This window comes from Echinops telfairi, unplaced genomic scaffold (assembly GCF_000313985.2).
Source record: "Echinops telfairi isolate 266 unplaced genomic scaffold, ASM31398v2 ScPeMD7_12;HRSCAF=54, whole genome shotgun sequence".
Taxonomy (NCBI): domain Eukaryota; kingdom Metazoa; phylum Chordata; class Mammalia; order Afrosoricida; family Tenrecidae; genus Echinops; species Echinops telfairi.
Window position 1 is genome coordinate 7,841,206 of NW_022103909.1, and position 12,503 is coordinate 7,853,708.

At 46.0% G+C, this 12,503-nt stretch overlaps 1 protein-coding gene across 2 annotated transcripts in view; it reads left to right on the forward strand.

Annotated features, from left to right (window-relative positions):
* The window catches only part of SLC38A1 (solute carrier family 38 member 1), an 89,284-nt gene that overhangs the window by 54,117 nt on the left and 22,664 nt on the right, over positions 1–12,503 (forward strand). For both annotated transcript variants that reach the window (XM_045287337.1, XM_045287338.1), the window contains one exon: positions 11,757–11,830. In XM_045287337.1, the coding sequence (XP_045143272.1) occupies positions 11,757–11,830 (74 nt within the window). The remainder of the gene's footprint in view (positions 1–11,756; positions 11,831–12,503) is intronic.

Below are 12,503 nucleotides of genomic sequence, written 5' to 3' on the forward strand. Positions count from 1 at the left end.
GGAACACCTGGGAGTTTCAGGCTGCTAACTGCAAGGTCCGTTAGCACGACCTCATAACCACAAAATTATCATCTTGTGGGCATCACTGAATCTCTTGAGAATGTGTGTGTGTGTGCGTGTGCACACGTGTGTATCCACCCCCCAAAATACTGGGCATTACCTGTAAGCTGGTCATTTTACTCTTAGCAGTAATAAAGGTGGACTATATGATATTCACCAAGTTCTTCCTTCTTGTAAGCCATTTTCTCCCCGCACTCCTAAACAGCCAGTCTTTGCTACAGAATAAGTCAAATGGGGACTTGTGACAAAAAGAGGAAGTCAACAGGGCAAGCCAGCTCTTCTCGGAGAGCCGGGGAAGGCCTCGTGTGGTAATTTTCATCTTCCATCTTGCCAATCAGTTTCTTGTTTTTGAAATTCTTTGAGTTACAGTCACAGTTCCTTAGAAATGATCTGCAGAGAAAAAGCATTGTCCTTCAGCTGGCAGCCAAAGGCCCTGGCCCCATGGTTTCCCGCTTCAAATGCAACCCTGGGAGAGGAGCAATGGCCCCCTCGGGCTTGGCAGCATTTGAAATACATGGAAACAGGACTGGGGCAGTGCCACTGACTGCCACTGAAATCCCTTGGATTCAGACGTTTTTCGGAAATAGGGAACTGGGAGTGTTAGTGCTGAGCTCAAAATGAGATTCTGTTTGGTAAACAGCAAGTTGGCATGCCTGGGGCGTGAGTCCACCCCTTGTTTAAAAAGGTTGAGTGCATAAGCTGAGTTGGTGAGGCATCTACAATATGTCTGATATGGGGTCCCCAGGGGCTCGTTCTCTTGGTCCCAGGAGATAGGAGTGCTTGTGTGCATGTGTGCGCACACATATGAAACACGCACCAGAGAAAAATCAGTTCACGAATACCCAGGCCAGCATGTGTCCACTGAATCCGCACTGTCCTGTCTGTGTGGAGTTGCATCAAGGGCCCCAACACCGACAAGGACGGCCTGTCAGGGACCATGTGCTTGGACCGACCACTCTCCGTTTGTTTGCAGTCGATCAAATTACCCACCTCCGTTTTGCACAGAAAGCCTTTTCCACTCACTTCTGCATTAGCGATCAGGTATGATTGGCTCCATAGGTGAGTACTATCCAGAAATCTGGATTTCCAAGTCCCCTTGAACTTTTATTCCTTGCGGAATGAGAGTGGGGTTTGTGGATGGGAAAGCTGCCCGGTGTGGGCCAGTGAGTTTTGCTTTGTCCTGCGGTCATAAGTTTCACCTTCGGTCAAGGCACATAGGATCAACAATCTGCATCTCTACCATGAGTCGATGAACTGTGCAGCGGCCTTCAAAGAGTTTGTGGGAGACGTCTGCTATCTTTTCCTTCCATTTTTCTGTGAATCTTTGAAGCCCCTTCTGTAGCCTACACTTAGTTTTGTGTGGTTTGCTAGCTAAGAATGGTCTTCACATATTCAAATGTCGTGGGGGGAGGGGGGTACAGAGAGTTATAAAGCTTTTATGCATTTCATTAGTTCTTTGAAATCATTTATTTACCATCCTCATTTAATAACGAAACCAAGACTCAGAAGTTAAGCAACTTGCCCAGGACAGTGGAGAAGGGGACCATGTACCGCATGCTCCCTCCTTATATGGAAAATGGAGTGGGAAAGTATAAATGAACCCAAAGCCATGATTCCTTTTAGAACGAAGGGCCAAAATACCATTTTCTTTGTCCCCCGTGGACACATTTCTTTATGTCAATCGTTTTATGAAAATTTCCTCACTGGCCCCAAAGTTCCATCTGCTAGGTTCATTGTACCATGCTCCCTCCCCTGCCTCCATCAGTTTTGCCAACCTTGTGGGGGAGGGGGCATCATTTTGAAATGTAAGGATCTAAGTTTGAGGAGAAGGGAAGGGAAGAAGAGGATGTGTGAAGAGTTGTAGATGGCATGCCCACAAAACCCACAGCCCTTTACCAATGGCTTAGGCAAAAGCAGGAAGTGGTAGTGGCACATGGCTCGCTTCTTCCTGGTACAACTTCCTCATATCAGCTCAGATCTCCTGCTAATTTCTTTAATCTCCAGAACACCAACTGAACTGGTAGACTCTCTCTCTCTGCACACCACTCCTAAATGCCTTTCTTCTTAGGGCTGTTGTGAGATGTCTGAGCTGGACGTCACCTGTGCGTATTTCTGTTTCCTGGATAAAACAAAATGTCTAAAGGACAGAGAGACTAATTTACGAGGAGCTTTGCAGCAAATAATTTAGAGTGACCTACCTGGAAACAGTTATGCAAATGATTGATTCTCACCTACTCTTTGCCCAGACCTTTTAGAAACCATTGCTTTTCTTCCCTAGGCAAATCTAAGTACTGCAAGTAGTCACCTGCTACCAGATCCTAGTGCTCTGGTCCTTTGATCCTCAGAATGAAATGAGGGTGCTAATAACGAACCTTCCACAAATGGTGCCAACACCCTCCCCCCATATAAAGGTTGGAATAATAATATCATTTAATAGTGGGGTTTTTTTTGTTTTTTGTTTTCCATTTTAGTGTTTCTTATTGTAAGGAGCTCTGGTGGCATAGTGGGTTATGAGTTGGGCTACTAACTGCAAGGTCAGCAGTTCAAAACTACCAGCTACACTAGAGAACAAAGATGAGGCTTTCTACTCCCACAAAGAGTTGCAGTCTCAGAAACCCACAGGGGCACTTCTACTCTGCGGTTTAGGGTCGCCATTGCCTAAGGATCAACTCGATGGCAGTGTGTTTTTTTGTTACAAATGTAAGATCATTTTGAAAGTGCACACCATAAAATGAAGGGGGAAGGAAGTCAGCTGGCATCTGACTGTTGAGCCTTGAGTCTGCTCACATCCATACATGCCGACTTCAGAGAGCTGGTGGGAAAACGGAAACGAGAGAGAGTGGCAGTTTGCACGGGCTTTTTGAAGCCCCTCCCCGTGTCTCCCTCCTGGGGAGCTGAGGGTGGCATGGAAGGGCACCGAGAGTGCGGGAGAGGAAAAATGGATGCAGACTCTTTCCGCGTGTGTGGGAGGGCTGAGCCAGTCTGGAAAGGGAAGAGGTAGAACCCCCACAAGGACACGCCAACTAAATTTCAGAAGCACTCGGGAAGGTGGTTTTGGTGGTGGTGGCCGCCCACGCCCCGTTTACCAATGATTGCCCATTGACTTTTGCCGATGGCTTCTCCACCGTCAGCCAGTGAGCCGCGGGCTTGTCATCTCCCTTCCGAAGAGCAATCGGTTGCCTTTCTTTGCGCCTGGTTGGTTCGGTGGTGTGGCCTTCGTCCACAGCGCCTCCTTGAAATGCTCCCACTGTACTTCATCTCCGCTCTCCTACCCGGCTCTGCCTGCCTGGGAGGCGATGGCGAAGACCGGGACTCGGTCACCAGTGACATCTTTCCTTTGTCAGAGTCTCAGGAGGGCTTTTGCAGGCAGGTGCCACGTGGTGTTGATAACCGCGAAAGAACTGGAGTGAGAAAGTGAAACGGGAAGAGGCCCGCACGTCTCAAGATGTAAGAACTGAAAGGAGACATCAAGCTTGGAGTGGGGGTTCCGGCGGGGGGGAGTGGGGGTGGGGAGATTTGGCCGGAAAACAGTTTGTTTCCTGAAGTTTAATTCCCTCGTCCCAGATTTTAAATTTGGCTGGCAAATAGCCTCCCTCAAGAAGCCTCTCTGTGGCAGGTGAGTGGGTGGGAGACCCAAATCACTGTCATTGAGTCAATGCGGACTCACACTGACCCCTGTAGGACAGGTGAGAACTGCCCCCGGGAGTTTCTGAGACTAACTCGTTATGGGGGTAGAAAGCCTCATCTTGCTCCCTCGGAGCAGCTGGCGGTCTCAAACTGCTGACCTCGCAGATCGCAGCCCAGTCTGGAATCACTACGTGGTGGGAGACAAAAATACGACTCGTCATATAGACCCTTTTACCTCCAACACAAGGAAGTTTTCTATGGCCCTTTGGGCACATGTATTGAGCATGGTGAATACTTACTACAGTACTTGCTCACCGGACCCAGAAGAGGAAGAGCTTTATAATGCGGTGTCCCTCAGACCCTTTCAAAGGGAACAGAGAGTGGAGAGCAGGTGGGGGGAGGTCAAAAATGGTTTTAAAAATACCGTCATGAGTGTAGAATGTTCTGACTGTGTTGCGACCCCAGGAAGTCTTCGCCCTGAGAGCCAGTCAGCCTCCCAAGGAGATCAGAGTGACTCCCCTCGAGCTGCTTCCCCGAATTGCAGTCTCCCCTATGAATCTGGGTCACAGTAACTGCCTCCTAACGTTGGCACGGCACCTCCACTGGGGCTCACCTGTGCACAGGGCAGCCGGCAAGGCAGTGCTAGGCAAGCAGTTGTGAGACCCAGCCCCAGGGCTTGCAGCTAAGCACCACATGCCCTTGCTACTCCAGTGTGGTCCCTGTACCAGCAGCATCTGGAAACTCATGTCAACCCCACGTGTGTCAGAGGAGAACGGTGCCCCACCGTGTGCTAAATGGCTTCTTTGGGGGAAACAGATCGCCAGACCTTTCTTCTGACCCCGAGTTAGCAACTCGCGGTCTATTTGAACAACCCAGCGACCCCGCCAGCTTCTCAGAAATGCAGAATCTCAGGTCCCACCCCACACCTACTGACTCAGCATCTTCATTTTAAGAAGAACCCGTGGTGACATACCGCTCCACGGACATTTGAAAAGCGCTGCTGTGTACGTTGGTAAGACAGAGGACAGGATGAGTCGGCCTAGAGTTGGCAGGGCTTTTCTAGTCTGAGAGGACTGGGTTCTGGAAGGGGTTGAAGGCAGTCCTCTGTGTGGCAGCCCGGAGCACCCCCATCTGAGCTATTTCTGGGTCAGGAACCTCACCTCCATCCCTTGCAGGACTGGTGCTAGGCTGGGAGTTTGTCATATGATTTCTTGCTATATTTCTTGTTAGGTTTTTTAAATACTTTTACCTTCCTTAAAGTGTGACTGTTGTGTTCAATTCGCTTTACTTAGCTATAATTTATGTACAGTAAAATCCGCCCCCCCCCCCCCAACTTTAAGGATAGGACTCAATAAATATACCCAACATAGTTAGGTAATCCTCACCACACTCATGAAACAGAACATTGTCACCGTAATTGTTCGGCTTTTACTCATGGCCACAGTGCTCCGTTTTGCTGGCATGCAGTACTTTCAGAAAAAGACATTCATGGCCATTACCTAAAATATAAGACTGAAAATTAGCCTAGCCTAGCCATATAACCTAACACAGTGAACAAAGGAATATTTTTAAAATAATGCTTAGATGGTCATTCTTTAAGATGTTAGTCAAAATTTTCTTGCAGCAAATAAAGTAAATGTATCTAGGGCCCCTGTCAGAGAAATTTAAGAAGGCCTGGAGAACAGGAGTGTTGCCAGGGGGCTGGAGATAGGCAGATTTCATCCCAGCTTGCAAAATTGGTGTATATATATATATACACACACACACACACACACACACACACACATATATATATATATATATATATATATATATTCTAGGATGAATTATTCATTTTCTTACGGCCAATCGAGGAGCCCTGGTGGCACAGTGGGTTAGGCATGGTGCTGCTCACCACAAGGTCAGCTGTTCAAGGCTACCAGGGAGAAAGATGAGACTGCCTGTCTCCGTAAAGATTCACAGTCTCAGAGACCCTCTGCAGGAATGCTATGCGTCGGAATCACCTCGAAGATCATGGGCTTGTGTTTTGTTTGTTTGTCAGCGAGTGTTTACTGAAGAAAATATTGCTCCCCAGAGGCTGGCAGAGATTTGCAAATAGTCCTGCTTACCTAACTTCATCTTTGAGACAAGAGTGAGCAAGCAGGTCAGAGAACTCTCTTAGGTTAGTGCATCTCAATCTTAGCAAAATATCGGGCACAGTCTCACATGATTGCAAGTGAGATTCTAATATTTTCAAATTCACTTATTCCACATATACGTATGAACATTGGCTATGTGCTGTGTTTGGTGTTCTATATAAATAGGTAAACATGTAAATTAAACCACCATGGCCTGACATGCCATCTAAGGATGGATCAACATAACACATAAGTGAGAACTTTAAAATATATCACAAGACTGGCCAGATAAAATGTAATAGAAATAAGTATAGAGTCAATCACTTCAAAAAACAAAAACTAGAATAACTACCGCACACAAGGAGAGAACAAGAAAGACAGCCCAGTAGCAGATCACACCCAAAGTCCAGTGAGGATTGAAAGTGTGACCTAGCTACAGCAAACTTGAATCCCAAAATAGATTCCTTAAAGAAACAGGATGTCCAACTCAAATGAATCCTCCTCGCCTGCTTCAGGAGCCCTGGGGGTACAGTGGTTAAGCACTCAGCTGCTCACCCAGTTCAAAGTCACCCTTGCTCCAAACAGATGAAGCAGTCAGTCTGCTTCTGTAAAGGGTTACAGCTCGACAACGCTTCATAGAGGTTCTACTCTGCCCTATCGGGGCACGGGGCAATGAGTGGCATGGTATTGGTATACTATGTTCTGCCTATAGAATATTTTAATATTGCAACCTGAGAATTGAATACTTCGATTCTTTTGGCCTGACACATGCTGAGCATGTTCTCCCCTTTGGTCCTCTAACTCCAGTCTTTGCCCCTTCCATTACAATACTTGGTCTGCGTGAGCTGCAGACCTTGGACATCGCCTGTTCATGTCTTGGACTTCATTCCTCCCTCCTGTTAGCTACTCTGCATTTAAGAGCAAATTTCAGAGTCTCTTCCAACATCATTTTGTTCTTTTTTTTCCTATTCTGGCCTTTTAACAGTCTTTTGTTTCCTTCAGGCTTGATATCCGTAATATCACCCCACCACTCTTCTGGTCTTTGGTCGTTAATGCCCAGCGAGTCCAGTCTGTCCTTGAGATAGCCTCTGAAGCCAGGGGGGACATACTCAAGACTGTACATTAGCAATCGTGAATGTGCGTTTATTTTCTTCAGCTTCAATTTGAATCTATCTGCTAATGAGCAATTGATGGTCTGTTCTGCAGTTGACACCTGCCTTGCTCTGGAAACTTTTCTATCCTCTTTCCAGTAAAAAAAACACCTCTGCCATCGAATCAATGTCAACTAATAGCGGCCCTACAGGGTAGAGTATAACTGCCGCGTTGGGTGTCTGAGGCACCCACATCTTTATGAGATTTATAAATCTTTATGAGAGCAGAAAGCCTCGTCTTTCTCCTACCGTGTGGAAGATGAGTTTCAACTGCTGACCATGAGATTAGCAGCTCACTGAGTAACGCCTTCCGCCAGCAAGACTCCTTTCTCTTTCCACAGATGTGGTCACTTTGATTCCTGTGTGTTCCGTGTCAAGAGCTCCATGAAAATGGTCACCATTTAAGTTGTTGGAAAGGGTATTTCCAATGACTAGGTCTTTGGGCTTGCAACGTTCCACCCTGCAGCCTCCAGCATTGTTTCTGTCACCAAAATCAGATTTTCCAAATACCGATCCTTCTTCTTTGGCTCCAGCTTTCAAATGCCAGTCACCAGTAGTTGTCGATGCATCTTGAGTGCGTATTGGATAAATTTCCAACAACAGATGTTGGTAAAAATCTTCAATTTATCTCCAGAATTAGTGGAATTAAGAGCCCCTGGTGGCATAGTGGTTAGGAGTTGGGCACTAATCTCAAGCCTCTAGTTACAATATTGAAGGATTCTCTTGGAAAACGATTGTGTGATACAGGGAGCATCAAAAAAAGGTGGAAGGCAATGGGTGGATGGATGGATGGATGGTGTTGAGTTGTACGGTCCCCCAATAAAATGATTTTTTTTAAAACGGTGGAAGGACTACATAGAGTCACTGTGCCAAAAGAATCGGATGCCACGCCAGCATTTCAGGTGATAGCCTGTGATCAAGAACCAGTGGTACTGAAGGAAGAGGTCCAAGTTGCGCTGAAGACATTGGTGAGAATCAAAGCCCCAGAAATTGATGGAATACGACCTGAGCAAACAATCCAAGATATTTCGGTATCTGAAGAGGAATGCAACGTCAAGGTTAGAGACGGAACCATTACCAATGTTTCAACAAGCTCAGGAAGTAACGGAAGCACTCACTCGTCTATAAAGACGGCAACGTGGACAACTGACTGGAAGAGATCCATACGTGTGTGCACTCCAAAGAAAGGGAACCACAGAGTGCCAAGCTGTAGACCGATACCGTTAATGAAGCATGCAAGCAAAAGTGTGGTGAAGGTCATCCAGTGGTGGTTGCAACAGTACATTGACAGGGAGCTGCCAGGGGTTCAGGCTGGATTCAGAAGAGGGATGTTCTTGCTGACGTCAGATGAACCTTGGCTGAAAACAGAGAATACCAGAATGATGTTTACTTGTGTTTTGTTGATGATGCTAGGGCATTCGGCTGAATGGATCATAATAAACTATGAGAATTCTGGAACACTTCATTGTGTTCATGCAGGACCTGTACAAGAGTCATTTGTACAAACGAACGAGGCCATTTATCAGTTCAAAATCAGGAAAGGTGTGCATCAGGGTTGTATCCTCTCAGTGTATTTACTCAATATATACACTGAGCAAATTATCTGAGAAGCTGGATTATTATATGAAGAAGAATGGGGTATCAGGATTGGAGGAAGGCCTATTAACAACCTGTGATACACAAATGACACAGCCTCGCTTGCTGAACGTGAGGAGGACTTGAAGCACTTCCTCATGAAGATCAAGGACTGCAGCCTTCAGTAAGGAGTACAACTCAATGTAAAGAGAACCACCACTGGCCCAATAGGCAGCATGATAAACAGAGAAAAGATTTACGTTATCAAGGATTTCATCTTGCTTGGATCCACAATTAATGGTCAGGAAAGCAGCAGTCAAGACATCAAATGATGCATTTCATTGGGTAAATCTGCCGCACCAGACCTCTTCAAAGTGTTGAAAAGCAAGGATGTTACTTGAGGACTAAGGTGTGTCTGACTCAAGTCTTGGTCTTTTCAGTTGCCTCACGTGCATGTGGAAGTGGACCTTGAATAAGGAAGACTGAAGAAGAACGATGCCTTTGAAGCATGGTGCTGATGAAGACTATTGAAATGACCGTGGACTGACAACGGCAAACACATCGGCCTTCAAAGAAGTAAGGCTAGAATGCTCCTTAGAAGCAAGGGTGGTGACACTTAGTCTCACAGACTTTGGACATGTTAAAGAGAGCCCAGTCCCTGGAGAAGGACATCATGCTTGGTAAAGTAGCCAGACAGTAAAAAAGAGGAAGACCTGTGACAAGATGGATTGACACAGTGGCTGCACCAGTGGGCTCAGACATAAGAGTAATTGTGGGGGCGGCGTAGGACCGGGCAGTGTTTCATTCTGTCGTACATAGGGTCCCTATGAGTTGGAACTGACAACCAGTCTGGTTTTCGATTTTGGAAGTAATAAGTACATTGTGGGGAGGTGTGTTAGTCTGGGTACATTAGAGAAACAAATCCACAGAAACTCACGTATAAGAGAGAGTTTTATATAAAGGTTAAGTGTGCATCAAGAAAACATCCCAACCCAGTGCTGCCCAAGCCCACAAGTCCAATATTAACCCATATGTCCAACACCAACCCACAAAGTCCCTCCTCCATCTCACAAAACACACGCAATGATGCGGACTGCAGGAGGAAAGCCTTGCCAGCTGAAGCAGGGAACTGGCTAAGGCAGCTGCACCCTGGTCCGACCATCAGAAAGCAAGAGACCCTTCAACTAACCCTACATGTACCAGGTTGGCACAATAAATTAACTACCTCACTTACTTTAGAATAGTGACAGCTGGTCCAAAGGTGCCGTTGTCTCATCCCTGGCTGGCCAGCCATGCACACCAAGCTCCTGTCATCCCGCCTGCCCCGTGTGTGTGCACGAGGTACCACTGAGGGTTGACTTAGACCCAATATCCCTGGAATTTCCCAAACTGTACATCTTATATGGGAGGAGACCCCCTCATCTGTCATCCACAGGGGCTGGCGGGCTTGAATTGCTGGCCTTGGGGCTAGTAGCCAGACATGTGACCCATTAGGCCACCCACTCCTTTCCTCTCTGACAGACCATATCAGATCATGTTCCATTAGCCACCCCAGAACTTTGGCGTTGGTTAATAAATGCTTACTGTGAGTTTCCTCCAACAGAATAGATAATAAGGGACTTGCCCACCTAATAACCTCCGCATTCAAGAATTTTGGCTTTCTATCTATCTATCTTATCTATCTATCTATCTATCTATCTATCTATCTATCTATCTATCTATCTATCTATATCTATCTATCTCTAGATCGAATTCACTGTATCTTAACCTAGCTTTCCTTTTATTGTCAGGTCAGTTTGGCTTGGGATTTTCCTCTTTGGAGCTCCGTCTTTTATCTTTCCTGGTCAATCTCTAGCAGCCCCTCTGCTCTGCTCCTCAGCTGACCACGCATTTACCTTCTCATGGCTGTGCTGCATGAGGAGAAACCAAATGCCGGAGGTCGTTGAGTCACAGGGCCTGGGAGCAGCCATTCTGTCTGGGGGCAGGCAAGGCCGGGCTGACCTTTGAGATAAGCCCACAGACCAGGGCTCCAGGGCTCGTGGGTGTACAGGAGCTGACGAGAGTTTGGTGGGGAGATAGAGAAGCCCACAGAGAGAACCACTTGTCATGCCAAGTGCCTCAGCGTCGCTTGAAAAACAGCTACCTTTAGTGACTCACTGCAGTAATGTATTGTTCTAGAGATGTTTTCCAACACCAGGAAACCAGGGGTCTCATTTGGGGTCTGGAATTTTTTTTTCTTTTTACGAAATGGGCTTTATTTTCCGTTACTATGCCTGTCTTAACCAAATGATTCTGAAATAATTTGCATTCTCTCTCCAGTCACGTCAGCTGGGCTTTTTCTTGAGGGGAGGGCTTGATCATGAGTCACATGTACTGAAACAAAATCACTGGTTTGTAGTTCAAAACAACCTTTTTGCACTGTGCTCCATTGTCAATGCCCCCTCCCCCTTCGTTAAGAGGCACTTATTCTTTTCAGAGGAGCAGGTGCAAAAAATAAAATTAAAATGATCTCAGTGGTCCAATGAATAGATTCAAAAATCATCATAAAGTGTTTGTTGAAAAGTACCCTGGCCACTGTTTGGCTTGTGTCTTTATCTTACAGGTGGGAAAGAAATCCAGAAAGATGAAGCAAGTTGTCCAAAGTTACCTGGTCACTGTCCTGAGTCCCTGGAAGCCCTTCCCTTCACTGTCCCTCCCCATATCCCTTTCTTGCCCAGGCACAGTGGAGAGGACCCTGTAGAACAATAGTTCTCAACCTGTGGGTCGCGACCCCTTCGGGGTTGTCTGATTCACAACAGTAGCAGAATCAGTTTTGATGTAAATAATTTTGATGGTTGGGGGGTCACCCCCACATGAGGAACTGTGTTAAAGGGCTTCGGCATTAGGAAGGTTGAGAACCACTGCTGTAAAGATGGCTTTCTTTCCTGTTGCTTTGAGATCATCTCTACAGAAATGATCCCAGAGAGCAGAGGGCAGCTGTTTGGATCTTGAATTACATAAGGGATTTGAACTTCGTGCATTATTCAGATTCAAGTGAACACTTCTTTATTTGGTAGGGCTCTTTTAAATTGAGGGTTTAAGAAGGGAGGTGACTAATAGGTTCCACAATTTAGATAGTAGTCACAAGTAGTGTTAACTATATAAATAGTCCTTTGCCCTTTGAATATCAGGCCAGAAGTATGTTCTGTTTGGATTGTTATAACAAGACCTGTTCTCTTTGCTCCAGGGTTCTTTTGACTTCAGTGACGTTGCTGTCTATATACTCAATAAACCTTCTATTGATCTGTTCAAAGGAAACAGGTAAGCTGAGGATAGATCCAGCTTTAAGGCCAGGGTGGATGATTTTCACAGGGATCCTACTGTAAACAAAGGATATCCCACCCCCCGCCCCCCATCCCCTGCTCAGTAACTTGATTATGAGAGAGAGAGAGAGAACCTTGATCCTTTGACCTAAAGTAACTGGAGGTATTTACCCAGGGAAACAGATACAGGAAAATAACAATTAAGCTGTGGACAATGGACAAATAACATTGCCATTTAGAGCAAGCCCTCAGTTACACCTGTTTGTCTAGCTTAAGATGACGTAACACCAAAGGCTTCCCTTTTTCCTTCAGCCTCTGCAAATTGAGAACAAGGGTCCCTTGTTTTTATATGGGAGCTTCCAAGGGAGGCCACCTTATAAAAGGAAACAGACCTCTCATTCTCTTTCATGCATATTCCAAAGAGAAAACATTTCCCCTTAGGCAAGCAGGGGTGAAGAAGCTTCAGGTCCTCTGGGCAGTGTAACCCCTGAAGTGTTTATTTTCCATTCCGGGGACACTGGATTATGTTTGTAGGACTCTTTTCCACTAGCTCCAACCACACTGGCCAACTATTATTGTACACAGACAGCTGCATTTAACTGGAACATTTTGTAATAGATGGAGGATCTAGCCATTGTCCAATTCAAATATCAGTCTTTTTTTTTTTTTTT